Source organism: Cricetulus griseus, chromosome 2, assembly GCF_003668045.3.
Source record: "Cricetulus griseus strain 17A/GY chromosome 2, alternate assembly CriGri-PICRH-1.0, whole genome shotgun sequence".
Classification (NCBI taxonomy): domain Eukaryota; kingdom Metazoa; phylum Chordata; class Mammalia; order Rodentia; family Cricetidae; genus Cricetulus; species Cricetulus griseus.
Window position 1 is genome coordinate 378581064 of NC_048595.1, and position 16724 is coordinate 378597787.

Consider the following 16724-nt stretch of genomic DNA (forward strand, 5'->3'; position numbering starts at 1 on the left):
TGTGGCACTAACTCGGGTCCATAGGCTTAGTGGCAAGCAACTTCACCCACTGAGTCCTCTCACTAGCCTTTATTGTCTACATTTAACCTGTACAGATGGTTGATGACATATTTGTCAATCTACAAAGAGTAGCATTAGTTATTTGAGAACAGTACGTAACAGGGATGTGTGGTATGTGAGTGTATCCAAAGTGTAACAACAGGCTTTCTTTTGGGCTACCTAGTTAAAGCAATATTCCACAACATAAACAAATGTAACACATCTTTACGTACTTAAAATAATATTCCACAACACCAAAGGTTATGTATGGCAAGGGAAAAATTTTAAAGGCAAAAGTGAAGGTTGTGTAATATTTTGAAGCAATAATCCTTGTCTACAAGAATGACTAACAAGGGCCCGGGGGGAGGGGGGGTGCACACCTTTAATCCCAGCTCTCGGGAGGCAGAGGCAGGCGGATCTCTGTGAGTTCGAGACCAGCCTGGTCTACAAGAGCTTTCCAGGACAGTCTCCAAAGCTGCAGAGAAACCCTGTCTTGAAAAACCAAAAATAATAATAATAATAATAATAATAATAATAATAATAATAATAACAACTAACAAGGAGTTGGTGTGAATCTAAGCTTAAATAGACAAGTTTTGCACAAGTATTTTTTGTATAAGGTTACAGTGCCCTTTTGAAAGGTTGTAGTTCTGATAATCTTTTGTGATAGTTACTATCAGGCAATCAATCATAAATGAGACCCTTAATTATCTTTTTTATTGTTATGTGTACATGCTGTAATATGCTTATGGGGAAATCAAAGGACAGTTTATGGCATTGCTTCTCTCCCTTCACCTTTATATGGATTCAAAGATTGCATTTCAAGCACCTTTACCCAGTGGCATCTCACTGGTCCTTAGTTAGAATTGAATGGAGTGCTGGGTGGTGGTGGCGAACGCCTTTAATCTTAGCACTCAGGAGGCAGAGGCAGGTGGATCTCTGAGTTTGAGGCCAGCCTGGTCTACAGACTGAGTTCTCAGACAGCCAGACTTACACAGAGAAACCATGTTTTTTTCTGGGGGTGGGGAGCAGTGGTAATTGAATCCAGTAACTTTGATTCTGGTGGAAATATGCATAGTGAAATGGATTACTACAATCAGATATATCATCTGTTTCTAACCCAGAGTTCTCCACTGAAGTAAACATTCTAGTATTATCATCATGCTGCTCCACTTCTATCATTGTACAGATTGTTTTCTTACAGAAAAAATAGGATTCTGCTGTTGTCCACGAGGACAATTTTTATCAACACTTTGGTGGCTCCCAGTGTGAGATGTCACTAAACATTAAATTGCTGATATCTGTTCTTCACTGTTATCATAGGCCTTGGTTGCCATGTCAAGAGATCAGATGAGCCATGGATTTGTTGGTTCCAATCTCCTAGATTCTCTTGACAGAGAATTTCTTTTGTGAGTTTCAGCAGCCCTCCACACTGCTATAGAGGTTTCTAAAGAACAGTTCCCTACATCAAGGGGCCCTTCCTCTTTCCTTCCTTCCTTCCTCCCTCCCTCTTTTGTTCCTTCCCTACTCCTTCTTTTCTTCTTCATAAACTGTTACTGATTAAAATGTATTTTCATATTTTTCATACTTACTGTTTGGGTTGGCCTAGTTAATTCCAGTGAGTAATGGAAGAAGGGAGAGTCTGAGGTTATACATCTTTTTTTTTTTTTTTTTTATAGTGCAGTGGATTTCCATTCCAGTGTTACATGCTTATCAGCCACATATCCACAAAAGGGATATACCACCATTTGCTTAACCCAATTTTAATTTTTATTCCTATCACAGCAGTATCTTTACAGCTCTGAGTTAGTTTGTCCTTCCTAAGACTCATTAGCAGGCCAGGATAGGACTCTGCTCCTGTGTCTTATAGACAGAAAAGAGCTTGTTCTCTACCTCAGGGTTTTTCACTCACATATTTGTAAGAGGTCTTGAGTTCCTTACCAGAATTTGAGTCAAAAAGACCTGGCCTTCAAAGTTTCTTCTTCCATTTCCACATTAATACTCAGAACCAGGGATAGACACCCTTGAGTCTTTCTCATTGTAAATTCCTTTGAGTTCAGATAATATTGAGTGTATGTGTATCTGCCTTGGGATTTTTGCTTCCAACATGTTTTTTTGTTTGTTTGTTTTTGTTTTGTTTTTCAAGACAAGGGTTTTGTTTTTCAAGGGTTTCTCTGTGTAGCTTTGGAGCCTATCCTGGCACTCACTCTGGAGACCAGGCTGGCCTCAAACTCACAGTGATCTGCCTGCCTCTGCCTCCCAAGTGCTGGGATTAAAGGCGTGGGCCACCAACACCCAGCCTGCCTTGGGATTTTTGTAACCTGAAAAGCTTGATGACAGGCAGATGACATCCTGTACTTCCTATAAAAGTCATGTTTTATGTTTTGTATCAACTGTTAACTGTATAAATGCTGAATTAGAGAATATGTTTAAAAAGGTGGAGGGAGCTGGATTGCTTTAGAACTGTAATTATTTTCCTTATTGTTTCTGTGTGTGTGTGTGTGTGTGTGTGTGTGTGTGTGTGTGTGTTGCATGGGATTAAACCCAAGGTCCTATAAATACTGAGCATGTGTCCTACCACTAAGCTACATCTCCAACTGCATTTGCTTTTTTTTTATTGTGACAAATCAGATACTTAAGCATTTTAAGTGTACAGTTCAATGGTATGAAATCATCACCCAGACTTACTTCTGCACCTCAAGGCAACTTCCCCTTTCTTTCCTCTTTCAACTTCCACTTCACATTCTGTCTCTATCAATTTGTCTATTACAGCTGCTACTTATAAGTAGAATCATGAAATATTTGCCTTGCATGAGTAGTTCATTTCACACTAGCTAGCATAATGTTTTCAGCACATCAGAATTTGCTTTTTATAGCTAAGTAGTATCCCATTGTGTGTATATGTGTATGTATGTATCATGTTTTATGTATCCATCTATTTGTTGATGGACACATAAATTTCCATATGTTGGCTATTGTGAATAATGCTGATACAAACATGATTGCTTATTCAGTCAAAAGTAGAATTGCTAGGTAATATAATGATTCTATGATTAATATTGTTTTTGTGGTAGGGTTTCACTCTGTAGCTCATGATAGCCTTGAGCTTATAATGATCCTCTTGCCTCAGCTTCCCATGGTCTGGGATTACAGGTGTGAACCAACATTAATTTCCTTTCCCAAAATTGCCAGACTGTTTTCTCAGTGATTGGATTATTTTTATTGTTGTTGAGCTACACATGACCTTAAATACTCTATACACTAATGTCATATCAGATTGAACTCAGGTTGTCTGGCTTCATGGCAAGCACTTTACTGGGCTGTCTTACCTGTCTGACAATAAGTACCCTTTGATACAGTTATTTTTTTTTAAATTTTTATGAAGTCCAGTTGGTCTTTTTGTTGTTACCTGGACTTTTGGTGTCATATCAGGGGAAAGAAAATCACTGGTCAAATCACTGTTAATAAGCACTTCTTAGAATTTTGTAGTTTTAGCTAATATGTTTAAGTTGGTCATAGATTTTAAGTACATTTTTGTGTATGGTAAGGAACTAACCTAATTTTTTGTATATCTTTTCTCTTGGTTTTGTTTCTTTTGTAAAGTATTGAATTTACTACCACTTTATTATCTAGGAAATCAGTAACAAAATTTTTGTTTATTTGTGAAAGGATAAGAAGCATGTACAAACCTCAAGCCTTCCAAGTAGTAGGACTGCAGATATGTACCACCATGCCTGGCTGGTAGAGATCTTAACCTTTTTTTACATCTTTCTGAGGGTCCACAAATGACTCATAGTTGTCTACTGGAGGTACCTTTTCAGTTATCCCCTAAATGAGAGGTGGGCTAATGTCCTACAGGCATTAGTAGCGTTCCTGCATCTTCAGTACAAATTTATATACTGAAAATTATGACCAAGGAGGGGCATGTTATCACCAATTTCAAGGCATTAGAAGGGATGGCCATTTTCTTTCATGCTTGGGTTTTTTGGGGATTTTTTTTGTTTTGTTTTTTTGTTTTTGTTTTGGTTTTGGTTTTGGTTTTTCATGTTTGTTTTTTGAGATAGAGTTTCGATATACAGACCAGGCTAACTCTAAACTCAAAGTCCTACCCAGACACCCAAATGCTGGCCTTAAAGCTATACAACACAATTCCTGCTTTGTCTGTGGGTATGCACGGTAGAATGCTCTCTATCAACTTTGATAAATTAGGCACTTCTCTGTGAATAAGGGTGAGCACATGCTTAGCCTGATCAGCCTTTTTTTGGGGGGGGGGGTCTTTGCCTCTGCTTCCCAAGTGCTGATATTTAAGGTACCCATTACTGTTTAAAGCAAGAGATCTCACTCAATGTGAACATGTTGGTACACATCTCTAATCCCAGAGAGGCCAAAGCAGATGTCTGTGAGTACAAGGCCAGCCTCATCAACATACCGAGTTCCAGGCCAGCAAGAAATACTTTGTGAGATCTTGTCTAAAGAGTGAGAAAGAAAAAAAGTCACTCCTATCAAACTAAAACTCCCAGCAGACATTTTTTATGGAGGTTTATCAGAGTATTTTATGGTAATCTAGAAAACAGCTCATTTCCTTCACTTACTAGCAACTCTTCATTCCATGATCTCACCCTCCAGTAATACCATTTTACCACTTGAATAATTTAATTTGTATTATCGTGGCCCAAGTTCTTTTGGTTAGAGCTCCACCTGTTGAACAAAGAAAGAAGCTCATCTACAGGAATCCTTAGCTTAATTTGAGCCATTGCTGAAAGTGGTAACTGCATGCCCTGAACATTTAACAGACCTGTTATGAATTTTCATTTTCCTTCCAATCCATTTTCCAGCTCTGTAAGGTTTCCATATTCTCATATTCTACTGATTTCAATGTGTATACTTCTTCAAACCAATCATGGTCTGGTTTAATTTTTTTTTTTTTTTTTTTTTTTTTGGGTCCCTGAGACAGGGATTCTCTGTGTATCTCTTGGTATCCTGGAACTTTCTCTGTAGGCCAGGCTAGCCTCGAAATCACAGAGATCCACCTGCCTTTGCCTCCCTGAGATTAAAGATGAGTGCCACCACTGCCTGGCTGAAACTTTTAGTAGAGAATATGAGTTAGTCTGTATGGCCCTTAAGTTACCAGTAGAGTTAATTATTCCTAAAGTTCAAGCAACAAAAGAGAAAACTTGGACTTCATCAAAATTTAAAACGTTTGGGACTGGAGAAGATGGCTTAGAGGTCAGGAGGACAGACTGCTCTTCAAGAAGACTCAGGTTTGATTCCCTGCACTCATGTGGTGGCTCTCAACTGTTTGTAACACCACATCTAAGGGGATTGGACCCTGTTCTGGCCTCTGGTGACACAGCACTCATGTGGTACACAGACAGAAAAGCTGGCAAAACACCCATACACATAAATAGATCTCAAAAAAAGAAGCTTTAAAATATTTTAAATTTTATACACATATACTATTCAGAAAGTAAACACATAATGGAAGAACAAGTTTACAGATTCTTGTTTGATAAAGATCTAGTATCTAAAATATATTTTTTAAAAGCCCTCAGAATTTAGGGCATGGGAGACAGCTCAGCAGTTAGCACTGGCTGTCCTTCCAGAGGACCTAGGTTCAGTTAGCTCACAGCCATCTGTAACTCCAGTTCCCAGGGATTCAACCATCTTTCCTGACTTCCATGGACACTGCATCCATGTGATATATAGACATACCTGCTGGCAAAACATACATACACATAAAATAAAATTAATTTAAAAAAACCCTCAAAATTCATAAATTACAAGTCAATGTTTTTAAGTTTGTTTTATTTTATGAGTATTTTGCATGTGTGTATATATGTTTACTATGTGCATGCCTGTTGCCCACAGAGGTCAGAAGAGGATACTGGAACCTCTAGAACTGGAGTTAGGGGTGGTTGTGAGCCACCATGGAGAGCTAGGAACCAAGCCTGGGTCATGCGAGAAAAAAATGCTCTTTGACTACTGAGCCATCTCTACAGCCTCCTCTTCCTCTTCCTTTTCCCCCTTCTCCCCCTCCTCCTCCTCCTCCTCCTCCTCCTCCTCACTCTCCTTCCTCTCTTCCTTCTTCTCCTTTTCCCCCCAGGTGCTGAGCATGGTGGTATAGGCATTAGCATTCAGGAGGCAGAGACAGGAGAATCTCTGCAAGTTTGAGGCCATTCTACTCTCCATAGTGACTAACAGACTAAGCAGAGATGCATATTGAGACCCTGACTAATAAATAAATGAGAGAGTGAAAGAATGTGGTGTGTGTGTGTGTATGTGTGTGTGTGTGTGTGTGTGTGTGTGTAAGAGACATATGCATATACCTGAAGAGATAGAATAGGGCATGGATTTCCAGGATCTAGGATTATAGGTGTGAGTCATTCAGCATGGGTGCTGCAAAGCAACTCAGGTCCTCTGCAATAGCAGCAAATGCTCTTCATTCCTAAGCTGTCTCTCTCCAGTCTACAAGTCAATTTCTTTTGTTCATTTATTTGTTTCAGTGTGTGTGTGTGTCTGTATGTGTGTGTTAAATTCCAAGCATACTTTGGGCTACAGAGTATCTCAAAACAACCCAGTGTCCATCAGTGGCAAATGAATAACCAGAGTGTGTTGTGTGTGTGTTGTGCACTATTCAGCTCTGGAAACAGTCAAGCTCTGACATAGATCAGTAATCCCATGTCTGGGCTGGAGAGATGGCTCAGTGGGTAAGAGCACTGGCTGCTTTTCCAGAGGTCCTGAGTTCCCAGCATGATGACTCACAACCATCTGTAATAAGATCTTGTGCCCTCTTCTGGCACAGAGGCATACATGCAGACAGAACACTATATACATAATAAATCTTTAAAGAAATCCTATGTATATGTTATTAAACCAGCATTCTGTGAGCAGCAGGACAAAGATCAGGAATTCAACCTCATTAATATAGCTAATTTAAGGCTAGCCTTGTCTACATGATGTCCTGCCTTAAAATAAAATCAGAGTTGCAGAAATGGCACTTGCCACACAAGCATGAGGACCTGAATTCAAATCCCCAGAACCCACACTAAAGTTGGTTGGGTAATGCAAGTATCTGTAATTCTAGCACTCTTTCAAGAAGATGAGAGACAGGGACTAAAGATTCTGCTATGGAAACTTATAGGTAGTTAGCCTGTGAGAAAAACTACAAAGACCTTGTCTCAAGATGAAAAGCCATTCCGATGCCATTGCATGCACATATTCTCATAAATGCACAGGCACACACAAGAATGACTACCAGACATTAGAAGTCTTGTAGTTAGCCAGGTGTTGGTAGCACACCTTTAATCCCAGCACATCGGATGCAGCTTGGCCTGCAGAGTGAGTTCTTGGACAGTCAGGGATACATAGAAACCCTGTCTCAAAACAACCAAAAAGATAGTTTTGTAGTTTTCCTTTTTGTCTTGTAATTTCTCTTTTCACATTTGCTGCTAGGAAACTAAGATAAATTTGTTGCTCACTTAATAAGTAGCCATAGTCATCATGACAGTCTTTGTGGTTTAAAATTAGTATTAAAAAAAAACTCCTTTTCACACCTCAGTGCTTATTTTTAGTTCTGAATTTAGCCTATTATGTCATTTTTGAGGTTGTTTTTTTTTTAAGATTTATTTATTATATATATAACTTTCTGCCTACATGTATCAATGCAAGCCAGAGGAGGGCACCAGATCTCATTACAGATGGTTGAGAGTCACCATGTGGTTGCTAGGAATTGAACTTGGGACCTTTAAAAGAGCAGTGCTCTTAACTGCTGAGCCATCTCTCCAGCCCTCATGTCATGTTTTAAATGTCTGCATGTGGACAGAGTTTTCTGTTTAGCCTGGTCCCTCCACATTTCAGTCACAAATAAACACACAGTGCTTATATTAATTATAAACTGTTTGGCTGATGGCTTAGGCTTCTTACTGGCTAGCTCTCTCTTAATTATTAACCCAAAACTATTAATCTATGTATTTCTACATTGTCTTATCTTACCAGAGAATGCCTGGTGTCCTATCTTCCCAGTAGCTACATGGCATCTCTCTGGTGGCTCCTCTCCACCTTCCTCTTCCCAGAACTCTCCTAGTCCAGTAGCCCTGCCAATACTTCCTGCTACTAGCCAGTCAGCATTTACTCATCAACTAGCAAGAGAAACATGTATTCACAGCATACAGGACATCCCCCATTATCTGTATAAGCTAATCAAAATATTTTCTGGAACCCTAAGAGTGTAGCTCAGTAGTAGAGCACTTTCCTGTTGCTTGTGGGGCCCTGGGTTAGTCACCTGCACCATAAATTTTATAAAACTAGTTATGGTAGTGAATTGTAAACTTATATGCTTATAAAAATAGATATACACATAGAGAAAATCAATATTCCAGGCCAGTAGTTTTCAGTGGGGGAGTATTTTTTTCCCCATTTGTAGTTGGCATAAGCAGTTTCTGGTGTTTGAACATGCAGGATGCTATTGACATCCTATGTTGAATTAGACAACTCCCCACAACAAAGTATTACCTAGGTCAAATTGATCAAACATGAGTTTGATCCCTGGGATGCACATGGCAGAGGGAAATAACTGACTCCTGAAAATTGTCCTGTGACTTCTACATGCATGCTATAACACCTAATTACCTTCACACACATACACACATGCACTCCTGATTAAAAAAAAAATACCATTTTATTAGATTTTTTTATTTTATGGGTTTTGCCTGCATGTGTGTGTGTGTACCACAGGCGTGCTTGGTGCACACAGAGGCCAGAAGAGCACATCAGATCTGGGTCTGGAGTTATAGTTGCTTGTGAACTGCCACGTGGGTGCTGGGAATCACACCCAAGACCTGTGAAGAGCACCCAGTACTCATAACCACTGAGCCATCTCTCCCAGCCCTAATTTAAAAAAAAAAAAAAAAAAAGTGCCTGGCAGTGGTGACACACGCCTTTAATCCCAGTGCTAGGCAGGTGGATCTTTGTGAGTTCCACGCTAGCCTGGTCTACAAAACTAGTTCCAGGACAGGCTCCAAAGCTACACAGAGAAACTCTATCTTGAAAAACTAAAAAAGAATAAAAGAATGCTGACGATGGGAAACCCTGCTAAAGACTAGGCCATTCAGTCTATAGTTTCCCACAATAGCACTGCGGACACATCTGGGTACATAGTGACACATCTGCTTCCTCTGTCAGAGCACCTGAGTAGTTAGCTCCATCAGTGACAGCAGGGCCTGGATCTCCATAGGCGGCACTTTCTAGAAATCCTCACATGGCTGAAGAAACTCAGAATGACCCTCTCAACACTGCTAATTCCATCCTTGAGGGGGCAGCCCTTGTGATTCATCACAAGAACCCTGACCTTCATAGTACCACCCCGGTGAAGATTAGGTTTTTCTCCCCTTCCCCCCTCCTTTCTTAAGGATTTACTCATCTATTATGTATGCAGTGTTCTGTCTGCTTGTATCCCTGCAGTCCAGAAGACGGCACCAGATCTCATTACAAACGGTTGTATCTATTTGCTGGGAATTGAACACAGGGCCTCCAGAAGACCAGCTGTTGTTCTTAATCACTAAGTCATCTCTCCAGTCCCCTTTTTTTCTTTTTTTAAAGACATATTTATTGTGTGCATATGCATGTACATGTGTGCCTGTGTCTGTTACTTTTTGGATTTTTTGTTGTTGTTGTTGTTGTTGTTTTTTTTAATTAGCTCATGGAGACTGCCCCTGCCTCTGCCTCCTGGGTGCTTATATTAAAGACATGCACTGTTGTCTGGTTCATCATGAGTTTTGGAGAAGATATCAAGTCTCCAGGGTGCTGTGACTCTAACATACAGTGTATACTCTGAGTGAGAAGATTGAGTGTCCTACTACTATCTATCATCAATCAAATATTCCAGAGAACCATATTTCTTTTCCCTCCTGAAATATACTGTGTAGTCATAGCATCTGGTTAAGAAAACTCTATGCATCTCCGGCTGTCCTGGAACTCAGAGATCCCTTCCTGGGCGCTGAGATTAAAGGCTTGTACCCCCACCCCACCCCTGGCTGGGATAGGTGCATTTTATTTGAACCCCAACATTTTGAATGTTTGATTTATAGATAAAATGAGACTGTTCATTCCCCCTCCCTCTCTTTCCAGGCTTTCATAGAGACCATGTTTGCCAGTAAAGCACCAGTAGACGAAGCCTTTCTTTATGCAAAGGTGAGCTTCATGTAGCAAGAAAAGTCATGTTGGGGCTTCCCTGGTTCACAGATGACATACATTGTCTTGCAGACAGGCAGAGAGAGTAGTGACAGTTTATTCTTCTCATTTTACTGTTAACTTACGCATCTACAGCGTGCAGTGTCACACTGAAGAAAAGTGCAGAGCACAGCCAGTGAAGAAAGATTAAACAGTGTGAAAGGAGACCAGCCCTGATACGTGTAAAGGAAGGAAGGTCTGAGGCAGCGCTTAGGTGGTGGGTGACTTCAGGGTATACTGAAGGTGGCAGAATGTGCAGTTCCCAGCATCCTTTTCCATTTAGGTTGGCAACTATTTGCAAGGCTAAAATTAGCTGTTTTAAGGTATTGTTAAAAATATAAGCTGTATTTTATTGTTTAGCTGATGAGAATAGCCTTGCATGTGTTTTTTACTTAGCCTTCTTTACAGATTTTGTCTTCTTCCGGACTTAAATTGCAGGGATGAAATAATAAGAGTGAGGCCAGATGTATTGGTGCATGTCAGATCACAGCACTGAGGAAAGGGACACTCGTGGTCCAGGAGCTCGGGGTCACCCTCAACTATATAGTAAGCTTGAGGTCAATCTGGCCTGCATGCACTCCTGTATCAAAAATACAAGTATGTGGTAAAGCTGGATGACAGGATTGATATCAGAGGGCATTTTATAGACCAGAATATAGTACATCAGGTAAGAGTCAAAGAAATTGCTGAGTTGATGACATAAAACCTTTGGTTAGGTGTGACCAGTGTTCCCGTAATGACTTACAGTAAGTGCCTTTGTGGTGGCTAAAGACAGTCTGGGCTGGGACAGTTCCATGAAGATTATGAGAGTCAAACTTTGTTGTATTTCACAGTTTGAATTTGAGTGCCGGGCTCGAGGTGCAGACATCCTAGCCTACCCACCTGTGGTTGCAGGCGGTAACCGCTCCAACACTTTGCACTATGTGAAGAACAACCAGCTCATCAAGGTAATCAGAGTGCCCCTGCAGTCTGCTCCCCAAGAGGCCCAGCATTCCCATAGAAAATTCACTGCTCTTCCCTCACCAGTGGAATATCATTCAAAAAGCACTTTTTTTTTGGGGGGGGGTGTTCGAGACAGGGTTTCTCTGTGGCTTTGGAGGCTGTCCTGGAACTAGCTCTTGTAGACCAGGCTGGTTTTGAACTCACAGAGATCCGCCTGCCTCTGCCTCCCGAGTGCTGGAATTAAAGGCATGTGCCACCAACGCCTGGCAGCACTTTATTATTTCTAAAATGGTTTGCGGATATTATTTCATTAGTCCTTAGAGTCATCCTGTTAGGTAAGAACAGTTACTATCATGCTCACTTGTGGATGAAAAAGGTGATAGCTACGCATTAGCAAGCCATAGGACACACTCAGGGTCTGAGGCAGGATCTGATGCAGCGCTGAGCCAAACGGGCAACCTCCAGAATGTAGACTGTAAAGCATGCCTGTGGAGCTCCCTGAAATGGAACTTTCCTTTGTGGGCTTACTAGCCCACTAGTTCAGTATCTCCTTTTTTCGTGAGTTTATTGTGGTAGTAATCATGTCTTTGTTTTATCTTTTTTGGTTGGTTGGTCAGAAGTCACAGTGGAGTAACCTAGAGGCTTTGTGACATGATACTCACCAGCTTGAACTCCAAGGCTGAACTTGAACTCCATTGTAAGACTAGCTACCTTTCCCACGAAGCTAAACAGAAACTCATGAAAATTAGAACATTACATTTTAATTTTTTTATTTAGAAATATCATTTGTTTCATAAACATGTGACTTAAGTAATAAGAGTTTTGGGGGTAGAATTAAGAGATAAGTCTAACCCTGTGGCCCGGGATGTCTACAAACTCCTAGCCATAAGCTGTCATGCTATGTCAACCTTCTGAGAGAAGCTGGGACTCCAGGCATATGCAGTATTTTGGGGAATTTTGTATTGTTTGTAGTGCTAGGGATCAGACTTGGGGAACCATGGGTGCTCTAACCACTGAACTATATAGCAAGAACACAATTGGTTTTTGTTTTGTTTTTTCATTTCATTCAGATTTAATTAGAGATCCCATTCTCAGAATTTATTGTAAAAAATGAAAACAAATAGAGTTGCTTGTCTATTTATTTTTGTAATTAAATGTATTTTTTCACAATTTCTTTTAAACTGCTTTTTTAAAAAAGATTTATTATGTACAGTGTTCTGCTTGTATGTTTTGCCTATATGCCAGAAGAGGGCACCAGATCTCCTTATGGATGGTTGTGAGCTATCATGTGGTTGCTGGGAATTGAACTCAAGACCTCTGGAAGAACAGCTAGTGCTCTTAACCACTGAGCCATCTCTCCAGCCCCACAATTTTTTTTTTTTAAGATTTATTTATTTATTATGTCCATTGTTTCTTTGCCTGCATGTATGTCTGTGTGAGGGCATTGGATCCCTAGAACTAGAGTTCCAGACATTTGTAAGCTGCCATGTGGGTGCTGGGAATTGAATTTGGGTCCTTTGGAAGAGCAGCTGGTGCTCATAGCCCCTGAGCCATCTTTCCAGCCCCACAATTGTTTTTTTGTTGTTGTTGTAGTTGTTGTAGCTGTTTTATCATGTATACAGTGTTCTGCCTACATGTATGCCTGCAGGCCAGAAGAGGGCACCAGATCTCATTATAGATGGTTGTGAGCCACCATGTGGTTGCTGGGAATTGAACTCAGGACCTCTGGAAGAGCAGCCAGTGCTCTTAACCTCTGAACCATCTCTCCAGCCCCACAATTGTTATTTTTAAGTGATTTTAATACTATAAATTTTTTTCTTAATGTGATAATAGACATAGTTATTTCCAAATTTACAGTGTTATAAACAGTGTTCTTTGGGCATTATTGCCTTTGCCCTGGCATATAAAAATATCAAGTTTATCCAGGGGATATGTAATAGTGGAATTTCTGGGTTTAAAGATACAAATATTTGCATCTTGGATAATACCAAACATTTCCAAGGTATTACAGCAATTAAATTTCCTTTCCTGAGATAACTATACATTTTTCTACCATTTTGTCTATTTTTACTTAAGTCATGGTCATGTCTAAATCTGCTTCATAATCATATTTAATATATCTTTTCTCAAAAAAGAAATCTAACTGGACAGTTACTTTAAGAAGTAAACATACCAACTGGACTTGTATGGTGTGCCTTTAATCCTAGACAGGCAGATCTCTGGTATGATTTTGAGGCCGGCCTGGTCTTCCTTCATAGTAAGTGCTATGCCAGCCAGGGCTACATAGAGGGAGACCCTTTCTCAAAAAAAGCAATTTGGTGTTGTGTAAATTAATTTATTTCTGCTTCCCACATATATAGATTTATATCTTTAATCTGTTGTATCTCAAATATAATTCTTTTTGTTGTTGTTGTTTGTTTTTCGAGACAGGGTTTCTTTATGTAGCTTTGAAGCCTGTCCTGGCACTTGCTCTGTAGACCATGCTGGCCTCAAACTCACAAGAGATCTACCTGTCTCTGTCTCCCAAGCGCTAGGATTAAAGGTGTGTGCCACCACCACCCGGCAGTATCTCAGATATAACTCTTAAAAGTATCGTCTCTCATGGGTCCTATCTTTTCATTCTTTACTCCTTCAAGGTCTTCAAATAAATGTGTCCTGTACCTTTTCATTCTATTCTTTGTTTCATATTTCCCCTTGCCTCACCTCTGTCATGTTCTAGGTGATTGTTTAAGTATATCCACCATTGTTGGTATATGTCTTATGTGCTATTAACTTAGCCCACTAATTGGCAGGTCTAGTGTTTCTGAAATAGGGTATTGCTATTTAGCACCAGCTAGCTGGAACTCAGAGATGTCCCAGCCTCTGCCTCCTGACTGCTAGGATTGAAGGTGTATATGACCATACCAAGCCTTGGGTTGTCTTTTGTTTAAGCAAAAGTCTTTCCAGTATCTCTTATATAATATGAACATTTTATAAAATGTTTTATACAGGACCAAGTTGGTTTTTAGCAGGTACTTTATTCCATCCTGTTGCCATTTGTTCTACCCTCCACCCCCAGACAAAGTTTCACTGTGTATCCCTTACTGTCCCCTGTAGACAAGACTGACCTCAAACTCAGAGATCCACCTGCCTCTGCCTCCCAAGTACTGGGATTAAAGGCATGTGCCACCACTGCCTGACTAAATACCATCATTTTTGTGCCATTTTATTTATATGTGACAAATATAAAATTTTATTTATATGTGACAAAGATATGCCCTTTCTTTAAGGACATGTGTGGATCAGAAAAAATACACTCCTCAACTTTTTCTTCTTTCCTGTGTGTATTATTGAAAGACCCCCAGACCCCTAAGGGCCTCAGGATCCCGAGGAGCCCCCGAGACTCAGAAACCAATCCAAGAGCTGCAAAAGCAAGAGGGTTTGTTGAACGAATGCGCATTCGGGTGTCAGCAATATCGGGAAAGCTGCACACCCAGCATGGGGTGCAAGCTCTTTATATAGGAAAAAAAACATAGATCAGCATACAGGCAAGGGACACAAAGTGATTGATTACAAAGTATGATCTCATGTTAGAGTGGTCACCCAGGTGTGACCTGCTTTTCTACAAAGAAAAAACCACAGAAAGTACCCTGAAAAGTCCTTGACTGTCTGTTGGCCAGCCAGGTGTGACCCAAAGAGGGTTGTCTTGGCGATTGCCCCTGTCTAAACCATAGGATGTGCCCGGGGTTGGGGCCAACTTCCTTGTAATGGGCCAAGGCCTGTGGGAAACTTTTTCTCTCTGTGAACTAAAATCTTTCATTATGACAGCAGAAGAGGAATGCTAAAATTAGGCTAAGAGTAATGAATCTGTGTTAGTTCATGACCAACCTTGTCTACATAGCAAATTCCAAACCAGCCAGAGCTGTACACAGAGACCATAAGAAAAAGATGCTAAGAGTAGTTGTGTTTTAGTAAGGAGGTTGATTAACATATGTAGTTTATGATGATGGTGATTGTCAGGTTTATGCAGCAAGCACCCTTACTCAGTGAACCATCCTGCTGGCCCCAAAGACCTTCCCCCACCTTAATTTGTGTATGTGTGAGTGTTTTGTCTGCATAGGCCCATGGAGATCAGTCGAGGTTCATCAGATCCCCTGGAACTGGATTTAAGGGTGGTTGTAAACCACCATGTGAGTGCAGGGAACGAAACCCAGCTCCTCTGCAAGCACAAGTGCCTTTATCCACTAACCCATCCCTCCAGCACCCCCAGAGACACTGAGAGGAGAAAAAACAACTTGCAGTTGTGAGATTGTTAGATTGCTACCTCCTTCCCCTTTCTATGTTCAGGATGGCGAAATGGTGCTTCTTGATGGAGGTTGTGAATCTTCCTGCTATGTGAGTGACATCACCCGGACATGGCCTGTCAATGGCAGGTAGGGATTCTTCAGAGTTACCTGCCCATGGCATCTTAGGATTTGAGTTGGTGTAGGGATATATCTAGAATAAGTGACTCTTACATGTCAAGTCAACTGTTTTTACAAAGCTTTTTACTGTTTTTGGTTTTGGCTGTTTAGTTCATTATGTAGCATAGTAAGGCACATAGAAAGACTTAACATATGAACCACATGTACTTTGTTTTGGTGTTTCCATTTGTAGTTTTCCTTATTGCTTTTTTCCTTCTGATTATAATGTCTTATTCATGGTGCAGTAGTATATCTTCATTGGGTTAACACTCCACAGATAATGATTACAAAATCTCAACAAAATATTAAGAATAATTTGAAGGTCCTTAGAGAGTATCCACTATAGGCAAATCTTTAAACCTTATGTATATATTATTTGTTTGTTTTTTATGTGTATGGATGTTTTTGCTTGCATGTATGGGCACCATATAGATGAGGTACCGACAAACAAGAAGAGGGCTTTGAATCTCCTGAAACTGGAGTTATAAATAGCTATGAACCGGGGCTGGAGAGAGAGGTCAGAGGTTGGGAGCACTGACTGTTCTTCCAAAGGACCCAGGTTCAATTCTCAGCACCCATTTGGCAACTCATGAAAATAAAAAGATGGAGAAAGACATTTCCACAAAAACATCAACCATAAGGAAATTAAAATGGTATGGCTTTTTGATCTTTTGGATAAGATCTAGTATATAAAACTGAAACAGTGACATTAATACAAACAGACATCAGGATAAGAATGCGGTCAGAAGTAAAGTGGAGCATTCATGATAATGACAGTGCATAGGTTCCTAAAACAGCTCCAAAGTACACAAAGCAAAACTGAAAAGACTGAAGAGAAAGAGAAATGAATGGCCCCATACAGCAGATTTATAGGACAAGTATTCACAGAGATCATGAAATATCAAGCCTCAGATCAAATCAACACACACGCACGCACGCACGCACGCACGCACTGGCTTTTTGAAGCAGTGTTTCCTTCTGCAGCCCCAGCTCTTCTGGAACTCGCTCTGTAGTCCAGACTGGCCTCTAACTCAGAGATCCTCCTACCTCTGCCTCTCAAGTACTGGGATTAAC

At 40.4% G+C, this 16724-nt stretch overlaps 1 protein-coding gene across 7 annotated transcripts in view; it reads left to right on the forward strand.

Moving 5' to 3' along the window:
* The window catches only part of Xpnpep3 (X-prolyl aminopeptidase 3), a 53023-nt gene that overhangs the window by 27268 nt on the left and 9031 nt on the right, over nucleotides 1-16724 (forward strand). For all 7 annotated transcript variants that reach the window (XR_003483068.2, XM_035440780.1, XM_027404066.2 and 4 more), the window contains exons 5-7: nucleotides 10165-10227; nucleotides 11100-11213; nucleotides 15535-15620. Coding sequence is in view for 6 of the 7 variants with exons in the window: in XM_035440780.1 (XP_035296671.1) it covers nucleotides 10165-10227; nucleotides 11100-11213; nucleotides 15535-15620 (263 nt within the window). In the remaining variant the exon portion in view is untranslated. The remainder of the gene's footprint in view (nucleotides 1-10164; nucleotides 10228-11099; nucleotides 11214-15534; nucleotides 15621-16724) is intronic.